The sequence below is a fragment of the Eleginops maclovinus genome, chromosome 2 (genome assembly GCF_036324505.1).
Source record: "Eleginops maclovinus isolate JMC-PN-2008 ecotype Puerto Natales chromosome 2, JC_Emac_rtc_rv5, whole genome shotgun sequence".
Classification (NCBI taxonomy): Eukaryota; Metazoa; Chordata; class Actinopteri; order Perciformes; family Eleginopidae; genus Eleginops; species Eleginops maclovinus.
The window spans coordinates 9,858,366-9,878,699 of NC_086350.1; the positions used below are offsets into that span (position 1 = coordinate 9,858,366).

Below are 20,334 nucleotides of genomic sequence, written 5' to 3' on the forward strand. Positions count from 1 at the left end.
AATTGATCATTACATTCATTTCAGCCCAATTGGTGAAGGATTTTGATCATTAATATTCACAAAATGTACACACATACAAAGCAACGTTTACAGTTTTTATTGTTTCAACCTGCAGGCATGACAAGAGGACAGACAGCACAGTACTTTTGCACTTGAACCTTGATACTGAACTTCGCACCCAAAAGGAAACTGTTGTACAGCACTGTCTAGACAAAACCTCCAACTAGCTGTAAAATGCGCACGTTATTCCTGAACTGCAAACTAACCTTGCATGTACTAATCACCCAGCGCAGATGTGAGAATGTGAAATATGTAAACTAATGTAATGCATATCAAGAAGCAGAGCCTGTATTTAAACAAATACACTTTGAAAACAGTTGCTTTCCTGCCAAAGCCAGATTACCACAAGGTTTCTGACTGTTCACATTTCGTAGAGAAATACCCATATTCTCGGGGAAAAGGTACATAAAGCTGCCATTACAAAGGAATAAGGAAGAGACACTTATAGTGTGTTTTAATGGCCCCCTGGCGGCCAAAGAGGAAACAGCTCTTCACATTCAGTAACGCTGGCTGATGCTTCCCAGCCAGACTTGTCTCAACAGATGTGACATAACACATCAGGCCGGAGGAATGTTGGAGAAAGGACAAACCCTTTGTGCATGAGGAGTCATTTTCACAGAATCAGTGTATAAACCCTGTGCAGGATAATGTGCACAGAGAAAAATATATATATATATAAGTGGTGTATTTTTAATCCTCCTGAGATGTTGACAAGTTATTGTGTGGATACAAAACCACACTGTAAACCTTTTCCCAGATGACTTCCTTTATCATTCCTGTTACTGCTTAAGTGCAGCCTTTTTTTAAGACTAAACTGACAGCAATAATACACAATTTAGGGACGTGTCGTATACAATGTCCACGTCAACTCCCTTAAACAATGTGCTTGGTCTCTGGACACATTTAAAAAATAATGTGATTTTGTAAAAGAACAAGCAAAGGGTTTGACTGTCACATTTTTTTGGCAGTAGAAATTCCTACAAGCCCTCTGTCAAGGCCTCAAAAAGCAGCACAAAACAAGTAGCTCTCATGGTAAATACCACTAATTGTGGAGTACACACAACAGGTATACTTCACAATACCAGGAGAGGGAATACAAAAAAAAAAACTGTTAAATTTCTCATCACAGATGATTCACCCAGAAATGCATTAATATTCAAAATATAAAGGGCATTTTTACTCAACAACACAACTTGTCAACCAACAAAACTTTTGATTAAAAAAAACACAAATAAACCTGTTGACGTTCTAACCTGCTTGAAGGTTTGAAACTTAACCACTTTGTCTACCAGGCATCCATTGGCTTTCATAAAACGTGAAAATCTACTTGGGACATTCTTGAAACTTCAGTCCATAATAGATTATGTGTAGAATGCATGGAGCATTTTCAAATCAACTACATAACAACGCAACAATTTAACTACCACAGACTTTATGTTCGCTCTGATGAATTCCCGAAAATCTGTAATCTGTGCTCTGCATTTAAAAATGATCAGATTACATACAGGATTGGTAGTTGAGGAACTAAAACTCGCAAACACTCTGCTGTGGCCAAAGTGAACGGATAGGAATGAAAACCAAGATACAATGACAACAGCTTATTTTATGCTAACAACCTAAAACTACTATAGTGGATGCTGAATTGACTTGACTGAGATGGAAGATTGCACGTACAGTAAGCTAGTGGAACATCATGACTTCAGTAACACATTTCTGTTGGCAAATGTTTTTGCCTAAAGGAGGTTTTGATCTTATCAGAGCCCATATGAAGGCCTTCTCTAGCTTTAACAAAGAAAACTGCTGCTATCTAGATTATCTCCAGCAGCTGCTCCATTCAACACTGGTTAAGAAAATAGAAAACTACTCACACTAATGACCATTTTCCACATTTGTTTAAATGGTAAGTAAGAGTAATAGAGTTCTGCAGAGTATGGCAGGCTGTAAGGCCATTAGCAATGGTGACACCAATCTAAGTTGGTCTTCTGTTGTAATGTTATATCATCACATTTAAAGGAAATATATGGTTGAATGTTGTTTATTCACCAGATTAGGAATGAGTTTAGATTGCAGTGACATTCAGAAATATTTCCTTTTTAAGTCAGAGATTGTCAATCTGAAACAACTGAGCATTATGTAATATTATTTTGACACTTCAGCTGTGATTTTGAAAAATCTATCTACAAGTATTATGTCAAATGATGTAAATACAATAGTATCTACATTATGGCTGAAGCCTCTGATGGTCAACACATTTATTTTTCAATAAAACCCTCTGCTATCCCACCCACATGGACTAAGTTCTTGTAGAACTAATGTACCAAACCGTGGTTCCTTTCACATGTCGATGAGTTAGTAACGTAATGGATGAACTCTGGAACATAAGGCACCAAAACCCCAATGGTAATGGAGGGTGAAAGATTCATGTTAACCATTAGTCCCATTACGCAGAGTGCAAAGGGATGACGAATTTGCAGCCAAAGGGAGAAATGTACTTGATTCCCACTTCCTTGAACACCTGTCGAGGAATACCTATGTCACACAGGTAAACTCTGCCGGCCCCCTCTGCCAGTGAAAGAGGGAGGCAGAGGGAGAGGGACCACTTTGCCTCCACCGCATGACCCTGTCCACTACCAGGAGGGTCTAAGCTGAGCACTGGCGCTCGGTTCTGGTTAGCCCAGTCTGCAGCGGCTCGGTACCAAGGCTGGTCCATCAGGAATGTGTTCTCGTGGCAGTCCAGGCAGTTTATGATTAAGTCCACTGGCGTGTCTGGGAGGTCTGTGAAATAAAAGAGAAACATGTAAATATCTGAACGGACTTAGAACTACAACACTTCGTCTCTGTCTACAATTGAAAACAAGGAGGAGTTGAATGTCATTCAATTGTCCCTCCATCCTTCATTGACCATACAGTCGTGTAAGAGCACGAACATATATTATAAATATATTTAATATGCACAAAGCAAAAACACATCTAGCTGAAATGACATAATTCTTACCTTTGATACTTGACACCTGTTTGCCACCAGTCTTGTTGAACATGGTAACCTCGCTGGTGACGGAGTCGAGCATCTTGACAAAATTGGGCAGAAACATGATGACCTCCACTTCATGATTGGCCAGGTGACGACCACAGCTGATGCCCTGTGCTCCCTGAACATGAGGGCCACACAACAGAGCAACTGTGGGGCGCTGGTGTAAGTTCTTTGGAGTGAATCTGGAGGAAAAAAGGAAAAGAGAATAAATTGTCTTTCCTGAAGTTTGCTCTCCAAGCATTTGATGGCAGTAAATTTGTGTTGGTGTATATAAACATACGCTTCACTTTTAGGAGCAAATGGTCTAAAAAACTACTTTTGAAATATGTCAACAAATACATATATAAAAAGGTATAGATAAAAGAAAAAAGGTGCAATAACCATGTCATTATAATATGACAAATAATTATATAATACATTTGTTTGGTTCATTATAAAAATGTGGAGTCTCAATCAGAACCATCTTATTTTAATTTTGTTACAGCTTTTAATGTAGCTGGCTAAACACAGTGCCACTGCAAAAATGTAACACTATACTGGTCAAATGTATTATTTTTAATAGATTTTTTTTTGTAGGATACTATATCAGCAGGCAATACAAGTCGGTCTTTACTGACCAGAATTATCTACCCCCCCAAAATAAAAAATTAAAAGTTAAATTATCTTTATTAATTCAGAGTAGCTGTTCTCATCTGTGCTTACAAACCCTCACTACATGCTCACCTGTTGGGTCCTCCCAGCAACGTGAGAGCCATCTGACTCGCACACACTCCGGTCATCTCAAGTCTTCGCTCCAGTGAGAGACCATGACGCTCAGCCACTGACAACAGACGCTGGTGTAGTTCATAGGATATACTGGGTACAACAAGCCCGGAGTCTGTATTGATGAAAACATTTTTTTAAGTTTAAAAAGATATAACAGTCTACTTAAGATATTTGCCCTCAGTATCTTTTATTTCTCAACAACTTACCAGTGCAGTACTCTTTTGCCCCAGGCTGCGGGACAGTAATCTGTCTGTACACAACAGGTTTGGCTTCCAGGATGTTTTCATCATGGCGGTACCGTGTGGGCGTCTGGTCTTGAGGCGTCCCACGTGATCTTGCACCGTTACGACGCTCCGATATGTCGATTTCTGAGAAAACTGCAGCTTTGTCAAAAAGAGCCAAGTTTCCTTCAAAATCAAAATCTGTATCCAGCCCGTCGTCGATGGCCTCCCCAAAACACTCGTCGTCTCTGGGCTTCATCTGACCGTTCTTCACACCATTCTTTTTTGGTGTTGCTTGGTTTGCCCCTTTACTGCTAGATGACCCTGATGGGAAAATTACACAATAATCTCAACACAGCAACAAACAACAATAGGACTGCTACGGTTTGTGTGTCGAATGAAAGCTCAAAAGTTTAAGTTCTGGGACTTACAGGAGTTGTGTCTTCGACGAAATCCTTTTGGCTGGCCAGGTATGTCCAAGTGACGTTCTACTTGGCTTTTGGAGCAGTGCTGAGGAGAGTTGACATTCGCCACAGACCTGGGGTCACCCTTCGGGACAGCGACTGGAGCACTGCTAACTTTTGTAGATGCAGAAGAGCCGTTTTTAGCATTGCCAATTGTGATATCTAAAATCTTTAGCTCCTTTATGTCAATGGCGCTGCAGAAAAAAGGGAAAGTTGGATATTTAGTGAGAGGAAGAAATAGCGCCTGTATATCTGAGTTTCAAGATAAGTAGAGGCATTTTAGTCATTAGTAAGTCCACTAACTTTAAAAAAAGAGATTACAATTTAAATAGTAATGCAATTTTCATTCCACCTCGATTACTGTCTAGCAATCTGGTTTAGTGCTTCAAAGCATGCTTTTAATCTTAATAAGATCCACTCAAAATGGAGCTGTTCACCTTGCTCTTAACAGCCCAATGAGCAACAGAGTTTTATACGAATTGTGACTCATGCATACATCACATAAGACCAATGTGTGATTAACCTACATACCAGACAGACAAAATGATGACACACCAGCCATAACTTGATGCAACGCCTTACACTAGCTTTACCTGTAAAGGTTCAAATAAAACTGTAATGTAAAGGGATACATCAATCAAAATAAACTGTAACTAAATTGATCCTAGATTAAACGAATGATCAATTATATAAAAAAAAACAAGATCAGCAATTATTTAGAATTAAATTATTTTAGGCTACATAATGATACTATATGTGAAGGCTGATTATATGTGGTGCTAACTCAGGTTATGCTTTTGCAGATATAAAAATAGCTACTTACCAACTATTAAATACTGGTATGGTGACATTATGAATGTGAAACATACTTCCTTCTCTTTTGTTCTGTTGTTATTGTATTTTGGGTGGAAGCGAGGAAGAAGAGCCAAGTACTGAAATAAAGTAAAGCTTTACCTGAAAGTGACCTCTGGAACAGGGCACTTGACTCCATTGTGGAAAGGTTGTCTTAAGGAGATGGTTTGGCTGGACTGGTCCACAGACACCACCTCTCCTTGATACACTCCCAGCGTTGGACCACAGTTTATTGACACCAAACTACCCAACCAATCCGCTGCCATGACTGCACAAGGATAAAGAACAGAATATTAAGCTACTTGTGCGATACGAGTTGTAATAACTTCAAAAATGATGATCAATTAATCAGTAACTTTCTGAATTTAGAACATCAAAAACACGGATTACATGAGGTTACCGAAGTTATGCTAAGTGACTAGCGTTAGCTTCGGCCTGTTTTCTAGCGTTAATTTAAAGACGCAAGCACCGTATTTGGTAATACACGTGGTGTTAAAGTGTTGTACCTTTTTTAAATCGATGCGAAACACACTGTTTTTACGAAAACTAATGAATACAGTGTAAATTTAAGTGCTGCAAGGAAAATTGTAGCTCCTTTAAACTGCTAGCTCTTAGCTTGAATGGTCAAAAGATGCTGCTACTGCTAGCTGCTCGCTGACAAGATCCTGCTTCCGGTACACGGCGTTTTTCACAATAAGAGTTTAACCCTGATGTTTTTACACACAATCTGACATGCTGCGGATTTTTTCCAAAGACTTTTGCCTATTTAAGCTTGTGTTTTTGTTTTGTTTGAACGTCTGAGTCACATGTAGCGCTAATGACCAGTTAATATTGGGATGTGCAATATTTTTGAAGGATAGAGCTGAATAATGATCTGCCAGGAGGGCTAATGCTTTGTATTTAATTAGTTACATGCAATATTTCACACTGAGCATGAGAGTGTTCGCATACTTGGTAAAGCCATGTTACTATCTGACATTCATCATCTATGGATGTAAAATTATATCCTCTACTATATTGTATAACCAAATATTTAAATGACCTATAAACCATAAAGTTACTGAAACTGAAGTTAAAATCTAACAGCATAATTATAAATCATTATTTTGTGTGTGTCCCTTAAGGCAACCATCATCAATCATTACACATTCACTGTCATACATCATTAATAAGAGGTTAGCTATGTGTATTATGATCAGTGTTGGGGAGATGTTCCTAACAACTCATGTCAACAAACAGCCTCTCAGCAGCAGTGAGATCATGAGGAGACTATCCCAGAAGTGTAAGCACATGACAAACCCACCTCACTGCGCCCTGTGTACATACGTTACCATGGATACTCAGTTCAAAGACTGTACACTGAAAAGCTTGCAATCAAAGCTGTGTGATGCTTTACAAGCAAAGCAAGTGAGCATTGTCAGTGCAGAGGAGGGGGTTTCGGCAGCAAGGTACTGTAAGAGGGAGCAATTTCGTGCAGACTCGAGGTGTTAGATTAAAGATAAATTGTTCATTTTCTTGTCAATCACATTTTTATACAGACATAATTGCCTTTAAAAACGGTAAAAGATGTGATTCAACACATTTAAAATGAGACAAAATCATTCTGTGGATCATAAAAACACTGCAGTGTTAAAACTAGTTGTTGACCATCAAGCCAGCAATGGAAATATCTAGACACATGGTCCAAGAATAGCTGGACACCTCAAGCTGCCACCTTTGTGTGAAAATCTAACCCTGACATACGTGGGGAGAGGAGGACTGCAGCCTCACCCATACAAAGGAAAGACATGAGTTGGATGTAGGAAAACTCTCCAAAATGTTCAGACCGTCGTACAGAAGTTCAAGTCCATTTTCTCTACCTGACCTCGACATGTGGGACACCAAATCTCATTTTACAGCTCAAGTAAGACCCCAATATTTGTATCTGGTAAAGCAGGTTGATCAGAGAGTAGTTGTTTTAAATTTTTTTTTTAATGTTTTCTTTCTTAGAGCTCAGCATGGTGTGGATCTGCAACTGTCTCTGGGACTGGGTTTCTGTCTGAAGTCAGCTCCAGGTGAGGAGGAAATTAAAATAGTTAAGTGTCAGAAATTCCTTTGGCAATATTAAAGTCAGTGATGTGTAGTAATAAGGTCTTGTTGATATATTTGATGTATTCCAGCACATCTGGGAGCACTGGTGGCTTCAGACAGAGTGACCCAAGTCTGAGGAAGTGGCAGTCGTTGTCCCATCTAGTGCCTGAAAGTGCGACTAGGCTCTTTCCCCCATCTCCAGGGTCTGGATTTAGGGCTGCCCGAGGCGAAAGTAGCTTTAGACAGGCAGAAGGAGCCCATTGGCTGCAGAGTGCTCATAAGCGTTTAGACACTCAGCAGGACCGGTTAAGGACCAGAAATTCCCACCTTAGCCAAAACATAACTGCTGCACAACTGCTTGACATGAAACATAAGGTAAGTGAAAACGTTTTCAATGGAATATGTTTAATCTTGTTTCATACGCACATAGCATCCTGATTTGCACGGATGTGTTACACAGCAGCTGTCAGAAACACTGGCCACTTTGGAGCAGGAGAAAGAGGCAGCTGAATTCTTACAGTTTGAAAAGAGTCACCAACGTAGAGAGCTTCAAGAAAAGTAAGAGAAGCCAAACACATGGAAATGAAAAGAGAAAAGACTTTAAATAAGATTAAAAATCCTCATGTGAAATTTACTCATAAGGGTGCTACAGCTGGAAAAGGAGTTGTTGCAACTGAGATCAACTTTGGACAGAAGGAGCAATGATCAATCAACGGAGAGAAATCCTGACTCGCTTAGCAGACAGGTAAGCTATTTGTATTATAAAAACAGTTGTGTTTTCTAAATGATGTATTCTTCCATAGTTACTGTGTTTGCCAATTTCTGTTTTCTGGACTTTCAATTCAGGAGACGCAGAATGTTGAGTTAGAGCTGTCCAAGCTGAGAGATGCTCTAAGAGATGCTGAGGCGAGGGCAAAGACAAAAGAAGAAGAACTGAACCAGGCACTCCAGAAACTCCAGGTTTCTACAGAGGTACAAAGTATATATCGGAAATCTAAGTATTTACTATAGAACATATTTGTACACAACATCACAAAGTTACACACCATATGGCTCTGTGCATTTTGTTTCTATATTTTTAGAAACAGCAGACTCTGTTGAATCAAATAGAGGACATGAATCAAAGGAGACAGAATCACTCAGCAGTGCAAGAACAGCTGAGTGAAGCTAACAACAAGATCAGTCAAGCATGCCTGGTAAGTCTGCTACTGATTAAATATTACCTTATCCCCAAGATGGATTACTGTATGTTACGGTGGTGTATTGCTATCACACTAAAAAAAAAAATAAGGCTCAGTATCAAGTAATTACGTGAAAGTTTCTTGTTATAACAAGATCTTTTTCACGTTTAAACAAGATAAGTATCATGTTATTACATGAAATTATCACGTTATAACGTGATAATTATATTTTCACTTTACGTTATAACGTGAAAATATCATGTTATTTCAAGATAATGACATGGACGAAACAGCGTTCGCTTCAAAGAAATAGCCTATAAAGGAAGTAAAACGGCCCGACGCGCAACCGAATTGCCCGAGATGGATGTTTCTGATAATATATGCTTTTATTTCCTACTTGGCCTGAGACACTGGGAGATATTGGCATTTCTTAGGATGGACGGAATTATAATAAGCATGCCAACGCTAAGGAGGCGACTGAAGTTCTTGGGGTTGTTCAGGAGGAAAGCCCAGTCAGACTTGGTGGATTTCTTATCTCAGAATAACGTGATAGTTGCATATCTTGTAAAAACGTGAAAATATCATATCTTGAAATAACATGATATTTTCACGTTATAACGTGATAATTTCATGTAATAACATGATACTTATCTTGTTTAAACGTGAAAAAGATCTTGTTATAACAAGAAACTTTCACGTAATTACTTGATACTGAGCCTTATTTTTTTTTTTAGTGTGATAGCAATACACCACCGTAGTATGTCACTCAACAAGGCACATACTACAAGAAAGAGACACAAATGTACCACAAAGAGATGTAAAACACAACATAAGATGCAAGACGACTACAAACGGGCGGAACAACCTCAGACAAAATTAATTTAAAAAATCAAAATGGATACAAAGAGAGAAAAAAACCCACAATAAATATTTCAAAAATGAACACACAGAAACAAAGGGACCACAAAGAGACGAAAAAACAAAAATAAATGCATAACTTTTACATATATAACCATAAATTCTGTAGGTGCTATTATGTAGGAGGTGTGGTGTTTTTTGCATGTCTGTGCCAAGGGGCCCATTGTTTCACAATCATCAGAAAAGCATTACATTGTCTATGATTCTTCCCAGGAAAAAGCCATTTTGTCAACTCAAGTGCTAAAACTGGAGGAAAATATAAAAGAGCTGAAGGCCAAACTGACAGGGGCTCTGTCAGACAAAGATCACCTGATCCAGGTACTGTATATAATCTTTACCTATGTCTGATGTAAATTAGATTAAATAACATGCGCTGGAATTACGACAACCTTTCTTTTTGCATTTGTTTTGTATAGGAGAGGGCCCAGTTCCAGGAGCTGCAGCAGACCCAACAAGGTTCAGAGAGTTGCGAGTCCCAAAGCAACAAACACGATCAGGAAACTGTTCAAATGAAGAGGGACTTAGAAACTCTAAGAGAGGTCGAAAGCTTAAACTCCACATCTTTTTTAAGTTTCACTTTATCTGAATTATTTATAAAATGATCTCTGTTTTGTCTTTACAACAGGTAAATGAAAAGCAGGCAGGGGAGCTTGAAAGGATTAAGAATGAACTGAACACATCACAGTCTCAGCTACAGGAAGAAACATTAGAGAGGGTCACCAACTCCAAACTGATCACAGATCTGGAGGCCGACTGCGCTCAGCTGATCAAGGAAAAAGAGGAACTGCTGAGTAAAATCAATGAAGGTGGATATGAAGAGTTAACAGCGATGAAAGACAAGTGCTACCAGCTCAGGTGAGAGGTTGATCCAGCAACAATTTCTTAATTTTTAGAGAAAACTTATAAAAAGTAGATTACCCACTGTCCTCAAACCCACAAACTATTTATGCAGAGAATCTGCGGACGTTTTGGAATTAGAAAAGCAGAAACTGCAGGATCGCTGCATGTATTTGGAAGCAGAGGTCCTTGAGAGGGAGGAAAAGCTACAACTGCAAGAGGTAGAGCACCAAAAACAAGACGCATGGATACTCCAGAACGAGGAACGGAAAGCTTTGTCCTCACACTGGGCACAGAAATGGCAAAGGGTGGCTTTGACCCTTCGTGCTACACAAGAGGAGTTAGAGGAAGTCAAAAAGAACAACTCCAGAAATGTATGTAACGGTATCCCTTGAAAATAGCTTTATACCATATCAGCGCATTTAGAGGCAAACTGTAAATCTGGCAAGGGAGATTTAAAGGCTTAAGATAGAGGGCCAGAAAAACAAGAGAGACACTATTTAACAATATGCATTTTATCTGAAGGAGTCAGAGTTGCTGCTGAAAGCTGAGCTTGTCGCATGCAAACAAGAGCTGGAGCTGGAGAGGAGCAGGACTCTGCTTCACAGATGTAAAGATAAAGGTGAATATAATTATCTTTCAACATTCTGTGGCACCTGAAAATGTTATCAACAAGTGTTGTTTTATTGTATTAACACAAGGGGGAGTTAAAGAGCTGTGACCTTGTATTTGCAGGCGGTAATGCCTTGGCACAGACTGAGGACAGAGGGATACAGACAGAGTGGGTGGATTTTGATGAGATTGTCATTTTCAAAATGCATGATCAGCAAACGCTCAAAATGAAATTCTGTTATCTGTCTCTTTATCGTGTACTCTGACTATCTGTTCATCAGATTATCAGAATCCTCTTTGTTATGGGAGCCGTCATCAGCCTCTCACAGCAGCCAAAACAAAGCCCCTCAGGTAACAACGTGCTATTCTCTCACTGAACTTTTGAACTTCGGTTGGGGGTGGGTAGCTACAGTGATGTATTTTATGTAAACATGTTTGTAGGATAAATATGTTATGTGTCGAATATTGACACTTTGACACATGATATATAGGTGTGTGTAAGCAGCGAGGTTCAAAGCCTGATGCAAAAACTGTCTGAGTAAGGGGGAACAAAGGGAAATTTAAGCTAAGCTTAAAATATAAAATAACAAATGTTGAATTGTGAAGTGATTCTGCAACAGGTTTATAATCGTACTGTTATCAGGAAGGAGCTTTTATAAGTCTAAAAAAGCTGACAGAGATTTTGGGGAAAAAAGCTCATCTTAAAATGTCTCAATTTATGATCAACATCCTAAACATGCAGCCCTATCAAGCTATTAATTTAAAACATATTAGATCTGTGCTAACCTGCTAACCAGCATGTAAGTTGAATGGTGCATTAACCAGCACATCTCTTCCTCCTGTATCATCTGTTTCTCATGAACACTCACTGAAAAGTCTTCTGAAGATCAAGATGATGGAAACCAAGCAAATATCTTGACCAGTGACTCACTGAGGGCCCAGCTGGAAGGTAAAAGCCTACACATGCAGTAGGATCATGCAATGCTTTTCCATTTTCTCACTGGTTCAGATGTAAAACTTCTTCCTCCGCATGCTTTCAGAGAGCAGGAGGAGAACAAGGCAGCTGCAGGAAGAAGAAACATTGTCAGACCAGAGGCTTCAAACTCTGAGGCAGCTTTATCCGGTAAAGTTCATAAAAACAATGCCTCTAAAGATGGCCTTCTATAGTGGTAGTGAACATAATGGATGACAGACTTCTCATCTACAGGTTAAAGATGAGAAACCATCTGTTGAAGGCAGGAAGGATAAAGCTGTCTCTCCTTTAGATCCAGAGACAGACCAGCAGAGGAGAATGGTCACTGAGCAGGTATACAATGCCTGATGCTAACACCATTTCAGTTTGTTTTAACAAGGATCTAGGGTTGGTTATGTTGGACTGATGCAGTTTTAAGACCGAAATATCTCAACAACTATTTGATAGTCAGTCAAGAAATTTGATTTAGACATGTATGTTCCCGAAAGTATTTTGCTGAATTTCAAAAGCTACCAAGAAGAGAATAAAGTAATTACAATGAGCTACACCTTCACCAGTCGCAATGTTGTGATATGCATTATAATCCAATAATATAATATGAATAAGTCAGAAATGGTCTATTAATTATACTTTATTGATCAGTTTTACGTTTCATACTTGAGTACTTATTTGAGCAAAGTAGCTTCCTTCCGTCTTCCACCACTGCTAATTAGCAAGTGTTAGCATGCTAACATGCTTAACTAATAGGGTAACAAAGGTGAAAGGTGCTACATCCTCACGTTAGCATTGTTATATTCATTGCATTAGCATTTAGCTCGAGCCCTGTAGGGCCTTGTTTTTACCTTTTGTAAATGACAAAGCATCAGTAGATGAATACACTGTATCTTACCATGTTTGTAGTTAAAGAATCTGTTTAAGGAGCGAGAAGGAAAGGAGGTGGAAACGGTGGACAACAGATCAGCAGTAGGTCAAACTGCAGCCTGCTCACAACTAGACTGGTCCCAACCATCTAAGGCTGTTAGGGTGAGGAACTTTTCAGCAACCAACAAATACTGTTAAAGATTAAATAAGTGTAACTCATGAGTCATATGAATATATGCATTTTCTATATGCATTTTTTTTTTCTCCATTCAGTTTTCAGTGGACAGGAGGATCTGGCAGCATGGTTCAGGTTTAATGCCAGTGTTTGAGGAGGATGAAGAGGAGTGTGACTGCCCAGGAGGGGAGGAGGGTCATGTTGATAAAAACTGGCACAACCAGAGCCAGCAGGTTGTAAAGATTTAGATTGCATCAAATTAAAGTTTGTTTTTTTAAGTAGACAATACATACAAACAGTCTAAACAGGTTGTATGCAATAGCTAAATGACTTAAACATCAGTTTTAAACCTCCAGCCACCACACAGCTCAAAAGACCAGATCTGCATGCAAGCATGTTTGATTTATAATGTATTAGCATCTGCAACCAGTGGAAAATAATATCATTGATGGCTTAATCGTTGCACACAGATTATATAATAAAATGAGCAGAACTACCCACACATCCATTCATTGCACACACACACACACACACACACACACACACACACACACACACACACACACACACACACACACACACACACACACACACACACACACACACACACGTGCACTTATCCCAGTTTCTGCTGTAATCAAAGAGCATACAGCACACAGGGAGGGGTGTCAGTCTGGCTGCATAAGCACTTAAACTCAATGTGAAATGTTGTTCAGCTATAATCTCACATATGACTCTTGCTAGTGGGTAAATAATCGGATTGAAGCTGAGGAGTGAACCGGTCAGCTGGAACACATCTGACTCAATGATAAGAGGATAGGAAAGAGTTACAGTACTTCAGTGTCTTATACTGAAGGCCTGGCACTGTTAGTATTATGACAAAAGAGAAACAGGCAGTAATATTCAGATAAAATAGCCTTTTTAAAGTCATTACAAAACGGTTTGCTGTGCTGATAAATAAGAAACTGCACATTTTTTCTTCTTAAAACGTTAGACTGTGAGCAGTTGAAGATTTTAATTGTTTAACAGGAAGTTGCCCTCTTCTGCACTTTTAAAGCTGCCGTTTGAAAAACAAATAACCACAATTTACATAAAAGCATTCTACAGACACATCTGCAAAAGAGCTCTAGGCACCCAAAATAAAGAATAAATTAGAGATTAAAAACTGCTCTCTCCTCTGTCAGATGTCAACAATGACTGCAGTTATCTGCAAACTGAAGGCAAAACATGCCAATCTGCTGCCAGGTGAAGTTCTGCATGAATTGGTGTAATAATCAGTAGAGTAGACCTTTGCTGTGATATGTGCCGTGTTTATAGTTTGGAGCTTTTGGGAAATCTATGGGATTAAAATAGTATTAATACAATTACGGGCTACTTTTCAAATGTGTACTTGTTTACTTTGATCATTATTGTTTTTTCTTTTCTCCTTCTGTTCTTTCTTGATTTTTTAATTTCTGTATGTGCAAGATATGTTTATTTTTTGTGTGACTTTTTTTCTTCCTGATTTAGCAACACTAAGGTGCAAACCATTCCAGGACTACCCGCTTACTGCAAAAAACAAGACTGCTCTCGGTTCAGATGTGATCGACCTGCAGCAGAAGAAGCCCCCTTTGCTCTATCCTGATGGATTATTCCTGGCTGAGCTGGTAGATATCTGTAGCCCAGATGAAGATGAAGAGGAGGAAGGAGACAAATAAGTTGTTTATGCTGCACCGGCCAACTTCGTGCCTTTATAGTTTATCTTTTTTTTTCTAAGTAAATGTAAAGACTAATATCAGTAATTTAAAGATACAATTATGTTTAGGTGATACTTGATGGATGCTTTAACCAAGCAGGCAAAAAGTGTCTTTTATTGATATGACATGCTTACTTTCTTATCATCATTCAGAAAGTCCAACAGTGAACAACATATTTAAAAAATGAATAACAATAAAATTGCATTTGCATATGAAAAAATACATCTGTTTTTATTGCATGGATTTTAGTAAAACGGACTGATGTTACGCAGGATTTTTACAAATGATTAGTTCAAGTAGCTTTATGTTTTTCCTTTATTTACCAACAGAGTGACTGAATGGTTATAAGATATCACTAAGTTCTCAAATGACATACATTGTTAGAAGACCACATATTCTGAACTCTACAAAGGTTGTTTTGTGCACTTACAATACTTTACCAAAGGATTATTCACAGAACTAAGGCCATTACTAAGGCTATTGCTGATTGCCCATATACGTACACACACATATATATATATATATATATATATATATATATATATATACACACAAATGAACTCTCAGATAACAAACTATTTAATATAAAAAGTAAATCAGCTCTGTGCCCTTCATGGCAAAGGTGACATGATATTTAATTTTGGATACACACTGAGTTTTTACAATAGATCAGGTCCACTGCTACCAAATGTTTTCAGCACACCTGTGTCAGCACCCTATAGACACTCTGGTTGTATTATGTGCCAGCGTGCCTGCTCCACCTGCAGGCTGCACATGTCCCTCCAGTGAGCAAGTCCTGCACCTGCAGCTTCTGCTCCGATTAGGACTCGACCAACAGCGTTTCCTTCAGGAAAGACCTACAATTGTCCCAATAGAGAGGAAATAGAATGTGGAATTTACAGGGTTGTGTTAAGAAAACACGTATTATTTGGCATAATACATTTTACTCTGTGATCTTTACCTGCATGATTACAAACTCGAGCAAGAGGGGCAGCTGAGTGATGTGTCCTGGAGGCAGGTCAAACAGGAAAGAAGAATCCCACAGAGTACAGGCGCTTCCTTTAGTTTCTCTGCTGCTGACCATGACTCCTTTATTATGCAGATTGATCACCACCTGGTATTCTGTGAACAAAAGGATTAGTTTTAAAAAAAAACATTTTTTCTTTCAAAAATGAAACATGACAGCTGATTTTCAAATGGAAGCAGGAATCACATAACTTTCCAGCTGTTTTCAAATAAGCAAAATCAGATAAAGTAAATGGAAGCAAAACTCTGTATATTATAATCAAACGTCAGGTATGAGTTAGAGTTGGCATGTCACAACATTTTTGGTGTAAAATTTTAAAAAACAAAGTTGCAGACATGCATGCTGGATCTTGTAGATCAGAGTCTGTGTTAGTCATGATTTAAAACTTACTTATCAAAAGGTAGAAATGTTGAAAAAGCACATTACACCAGTCGTTTTATACACACTGGCGAGAAATCTGTAATGTTCTCACTCTATCTTTTCTCCTGTATATAAAGTATGAGGTAGGGTTAACTAAAACATAGAGCTAGAAAGCATAACATACATATTTCGCCTGTCTTTATCCATTGTAATGCCATTTTGTCTACTCACATGAACACATCTGATATAAAACAAAAAGATTATCCTAGCCAAATTCATGTAACTTAACGGAACTGAGACAGATATCATCTGATGGCTCTTTATACAGGATGTGCTTGTCTGCAATAAAAGTAATGCCTAGACAGGCTAATGCAAACAAAGATTAGATCTGTCAGATCAGAGATCCAGAGGAGATTGGAACATTTTCCTGCGGATTGTGAATAGCAAGGGATTAAACTACAATGTCATTAAAAAAGGGATGATCTCCTACTGCATTTGAGTCCTGTAAGACATCATTTAATCCCCTAAACATTAAAAGCAAACATAGGGAATTACTTTACCTCACCCCTTAAAAAGCAAAAGTTGGTTCCACCCCTGCATGCTTACATAATCCCTATGCAGGATCTCCTTGCAGAATCACTGAATGAAATACACATTTTGTCAAATTCAAGTGACATTAAATGGCGAGTTTACCTGCTGCTGCCAGCGAGTGGACAAGGTTTTCTAGATTCTCTGCTCTGAGGACCGTGGCTTTGATGCGGTGGCCCGTACTCTGATACTGAAGCAAAATGTAGATCTGTGGAGGACAGCTTAGCCCTTTACACGTCTGTGCATCCTGTGGGATCAGACTCTGCCGTCAAAGAGCAGAAAGAGAAACATTGATCTGCAGGACATGCAGCAGCAGTAGCGCTGTAGCTTTTTTGAGTACAACATTCATATATATCACCATAGGAAACATTGTTTTTTATAATGTACTGACAACACAACACAAGACAATATAAAACCGAACACAGATTTTTGTTTGTCTCCATTTATTTGGCTTTTTGCACATTTCAGCAGGTATTTTAACTGTGACCTTTCTCCTGGATTACCAACTGGGCTCGACAGGCAACACTCTGCCTTGGGCCCCCAGAGCCACATGGGCCCCAAAACGTCTTGACCTTTAATTTTAAACATGCATCGTAAAAGTGCTCAAAAGGGGCCCAGCAACATGTTTTTGATGCAGTTGTCCTAACAGGTTATTCTGCTGTATATCTTAAAAATAGAGTCAATACCTACTCACAGATATTAGTTCAACACACCAATACCTTTTTTGTCCTCGACTTGTTTAGATTGAGCTCTTTTGTGAAGTGAAATTGATGCTCTGATTCCCAGTCTCTCCCTCCACATTCAGCCTCCAGTTCAGCCAGCATGGTGCCTCTCATGCTGGGAGGTTCCCGTGTGTATATGGCTATTCTCAGGACACACCTCATAAGCTCCTTCACGGAGCTCACCTTCAAAAGCAGCACCAGGCTGTGGGACTCTGGACTGATGCTGCTCTGGGCAGAGGCCTGTATGGGACAGGGGTACAGAGGTGGCAGGCTGCCCAGCACAGACACATCCTCCAGCCTGTGGGGCGTCCCAGTGAGGCTGAGCACAGTGACTGCCAGGGTTTGTTGATCTGGAGAGAAGGCCATAGTGAAATTGAGGCAGGGATTTGGTGATATTGGCTGTTGGCAGCTGGCACTGGAGCCATAGCTCAGTTGAGCCAGTGGGATTCGTTCTTCAGGCATTGAAGGAGAGACAGCACTGGGGCCAGTGAGCCGGCTGTGTTCATTGTAAGATATTTTATCTCCAGTCACCATGCAGCGCTTCTGCAGAGTCTTACATGTTTTGGGCAACTGTCCCAGTTTGGGAAATGCAGGCAGGGAGCATGACTGGGATCAATGGCTTTGTAAAGGGGGGCTGTTTGTGGTGGTGCGCTGAGGCGGCGCAGGGAAAAATAAGACTTTGGCTGGTGCTTCGGTTCAGAGGCAGCTGTTGCTGGTTTAGAAATTGTCAGAGAGGTAAATTCAGACACCGAAGGGGCAGGGCTGGTGAAAGTGGAGGGGTACTCCATTATATCTCCATCCAGCTCCTCATAATTCTGCCTTGGTAATGAGGGAGGAAGGCACTGGACAGAGGTCAAAGGTTCAGGAGGAGCCGGTACTGACGTCACAGCATCTTTGTGTTGCACTTCACTCATCTGACTTCTCCAGCACAGGATACATCCCAGGCACAAACACAAACAAAAGACTATCAGTCCGACCAAAAGAAGGATTTGGATGTGAACTGCAGACGAAAGAGAGAATAATAACTTAAATTGGATTGCAGCTGTTCATTAACTGTTGAAACTAAACCTGAATTACATGGTACAGGACATACTATTTTACCCATGTGCCTTAAAGCATATAAACAATATGTTACACAAACGGATAAAGGAGTAGTTCATATTTGTCTTGTGTTGGTACAAATATGAGCATGCAAATGTTAAATTAGAATAAAAAAATTGTGAGCCTATCATTTAAGATCGTACCTTCCAGTTGTTTGGTGAAAAGGACCTGTACCAGGAGCCAGAAGAAGAGTATGACCATGATACCCTCAATCATACCCTTACAGCAGAAGAGCAGCACAGACTGCCACAGAGGCTGACCTGGATACTCCTCGTCGTGGTAAGGCATGGTGCCGACAGTGTGTTGAAGGTTTGTCAGAGCCTATTTTAAAACATCCACAAGAAGAAGTCCAGAAGTCCCGGAGAAAAAGATGAATTGTTTGGCTTTTTAAAACACATTCTGGTTTTCAGTCCTGGAGGTATCCCTCACATGATTCTGTTTCAGGCAATGTATGCCATTGTTTGGGTGTGCCAGAAACACAAAGGCACAAATAAATCACACAAATTAGAAATGGGTTTGAGCAATTAAATGCTTAACTAAACTTGCATATTAACAATATATTCCACTCTGCGTTCCAGGACAGTGATCTCCTCATCTGCTGAGTGACGAGTATTATTCCTCGCTGGTTGGCGGGGCAGTGGGCGGAGATATCATCTGATAATACCTCTAAATTATGCCTGTAGCATCTTTCTTCTACAGTATTCCAGATGCCAATCCAGCAGTGTTACTATGGAAAAACCATCCCAACATTAAATCCTGCAACCCGTTCAATCTGCCCTTATCATCTGACCCCTGAGCTCTCATCTCCATTAGTTTAACCCGGTATAATGTCTGTTGCAGAGTTCAGGAATTAACTCTCAATACAGACTCTTTCTGCACTACTGTCAAACTGTGTTGATTGTGTCTAATATATGTGTACATTACTTAGTTTTCTTTGTATACCCCGTTTTACTCCCCGCTTTTTCTTTCTAGGCTCTTATCTTTTTATGTTCTATGTTCTTGTTTATATTTTGGGACTGCCAGAAACGGTATTTAAATATTATTTAGGTATTTCTGTATGTATAACACATGTGGAAACTTTGACAATAAAGTGGACTTTGACTTTGACTTCTGTTCGTCCTCTTCGATGTTCAAAATGAATAGACTTCTGGCAGACTTCCGTGGAAAAAACACATTTAGTTTTAGTCACCAAGGTCTCAATTAGGGAGAAAACCCTAATGACTTTCAAGATAAAAGACAGGACAAAATAAAACCGTGTTTACTGAATAATGCTCTTGTCTAAAGAAATTAAAAGCAGATATGTCACAGTGATGATAAATTAAATACTGATATATGTGCATGTTTACAGATGAATAAGACCCCTGAACTTGTGTGGTCTCGTTTTTATAGCAGAGTAAATACTACCACCATCTGGCCACTCATGTATCATTTTCCTTTTGGCATGTACAGTCCAGCAGAGGTGGGGGTATTCAGATCATTAACTTGAGTAAAACTAGAAATACTGCAATCAATAATACTCAATTCACAAGTAGTTTCATATTATTGTGTTTAATCTTCGACAATGCATTACATTTGTAAACTGATCCATGTGTTTTCTATGTAAAATCTTGATATGTGCAGGAATTACTTCTGTTCCATAGATTTGGAGCGGTAAAACGTGTCTTCTGGATTGGAAGTGTGAAGTAAAATTAAATGGAAAGTACTCAAGTACAAAAACTCGAATATATTCACAAACTGACATTCTACCCTTGGGGTTTACAGTTGAATTTTAGAAAAAGTA

At 39.3% G+C, this 20,334-nt stretch overlaps 2 protein-coding genes across 4 annotated transcripts; one reads left to right on the plus strand and one right to left on the minus strand.

Annotated features, from left to right (window-relative positions):
- Positions 1–81: 81 nt before the first annotated feature.
- Positions 82–6,041, minus strand: edc3 (enhancer of mRNA decapping 3 homolog (S. cerevisiae)). The gene is made up of 7 exons (XM_063874226.1): positions 5,900–6,041; positions 5,496–5,661; positions 4,509–4,735; positions 4,063–4,401; positions 3,815–3,968; positions 3,056–3,273; positions 82–2,835 (listed from the first exon to the last, which is right to left on the minus strand). The coding sequence occupies exons 2-7, from the start codon at positions 5,657–5,659 to the stop codon at positions 2,501–2,503; spliced, it is 1,437 nt and encodes a 478-aa protein (XP_063730296.1). The 5' UTR covers positions 5,660–5,661; positions 5,900–6,041; the 3' UTR covers positions 82–2,500.
- Positions 6,042–6,831: 790 nt separating this feature from the next.
- On the plus strand, positions 6,832–14,933 carry LOC134882465 (interaptin-like). Of its 3 annotated transcripts, none has more exons than XM_063910179.1 (21): positions 6,832–7,296; positions 7,383–7,447; positions 7,553–7,838; positions 7,924–8,021; positions 8,106–8,208; positions 8,310–8,435; positions 8,546–8,659; positions 9,776–9,880; positions 9,979–10,101; positions 10,188–10,417; positions 10,515–10,773; positions 10,925–11,021; positions 11,135–11,180; positions 11,293–11,362; positions 11,888–11,960; positions 12,052–12,134; positions 12,219–12,317; positions 12,885–13,007; positions 13,119–13,253; positions 14,205–14,265; positions 14,530–14,933. In XM_063910179.1, the coding sequence occupies exons 1-21, from the start codon at positions 7,210–7,212 to the stop codon at positions 14,715–14,717; spliced, it is 2,571 nt and encodes an 856-aa protein (XP_063766249.1). In that variant the 5' UTR covers positions 6,832–7,209; the 3' UTR covers positions 14,718–14,933. The 3 variants fall into 3 exon arrangements, with proteins under 3 accessions (XP_063766249.1, XP_063766260.1, XP_063766269.1); XM_063910190.1 differs by having other exon boundaries at positions 10,515–10,620; XM_063910199.1 differs by lacking the exon at positions 14,205–14,265 and having other exon boundaries at positions 14,530–14,668.
- Positions 14,934–20,334: the final 5,401 nt, after the last annotated feature.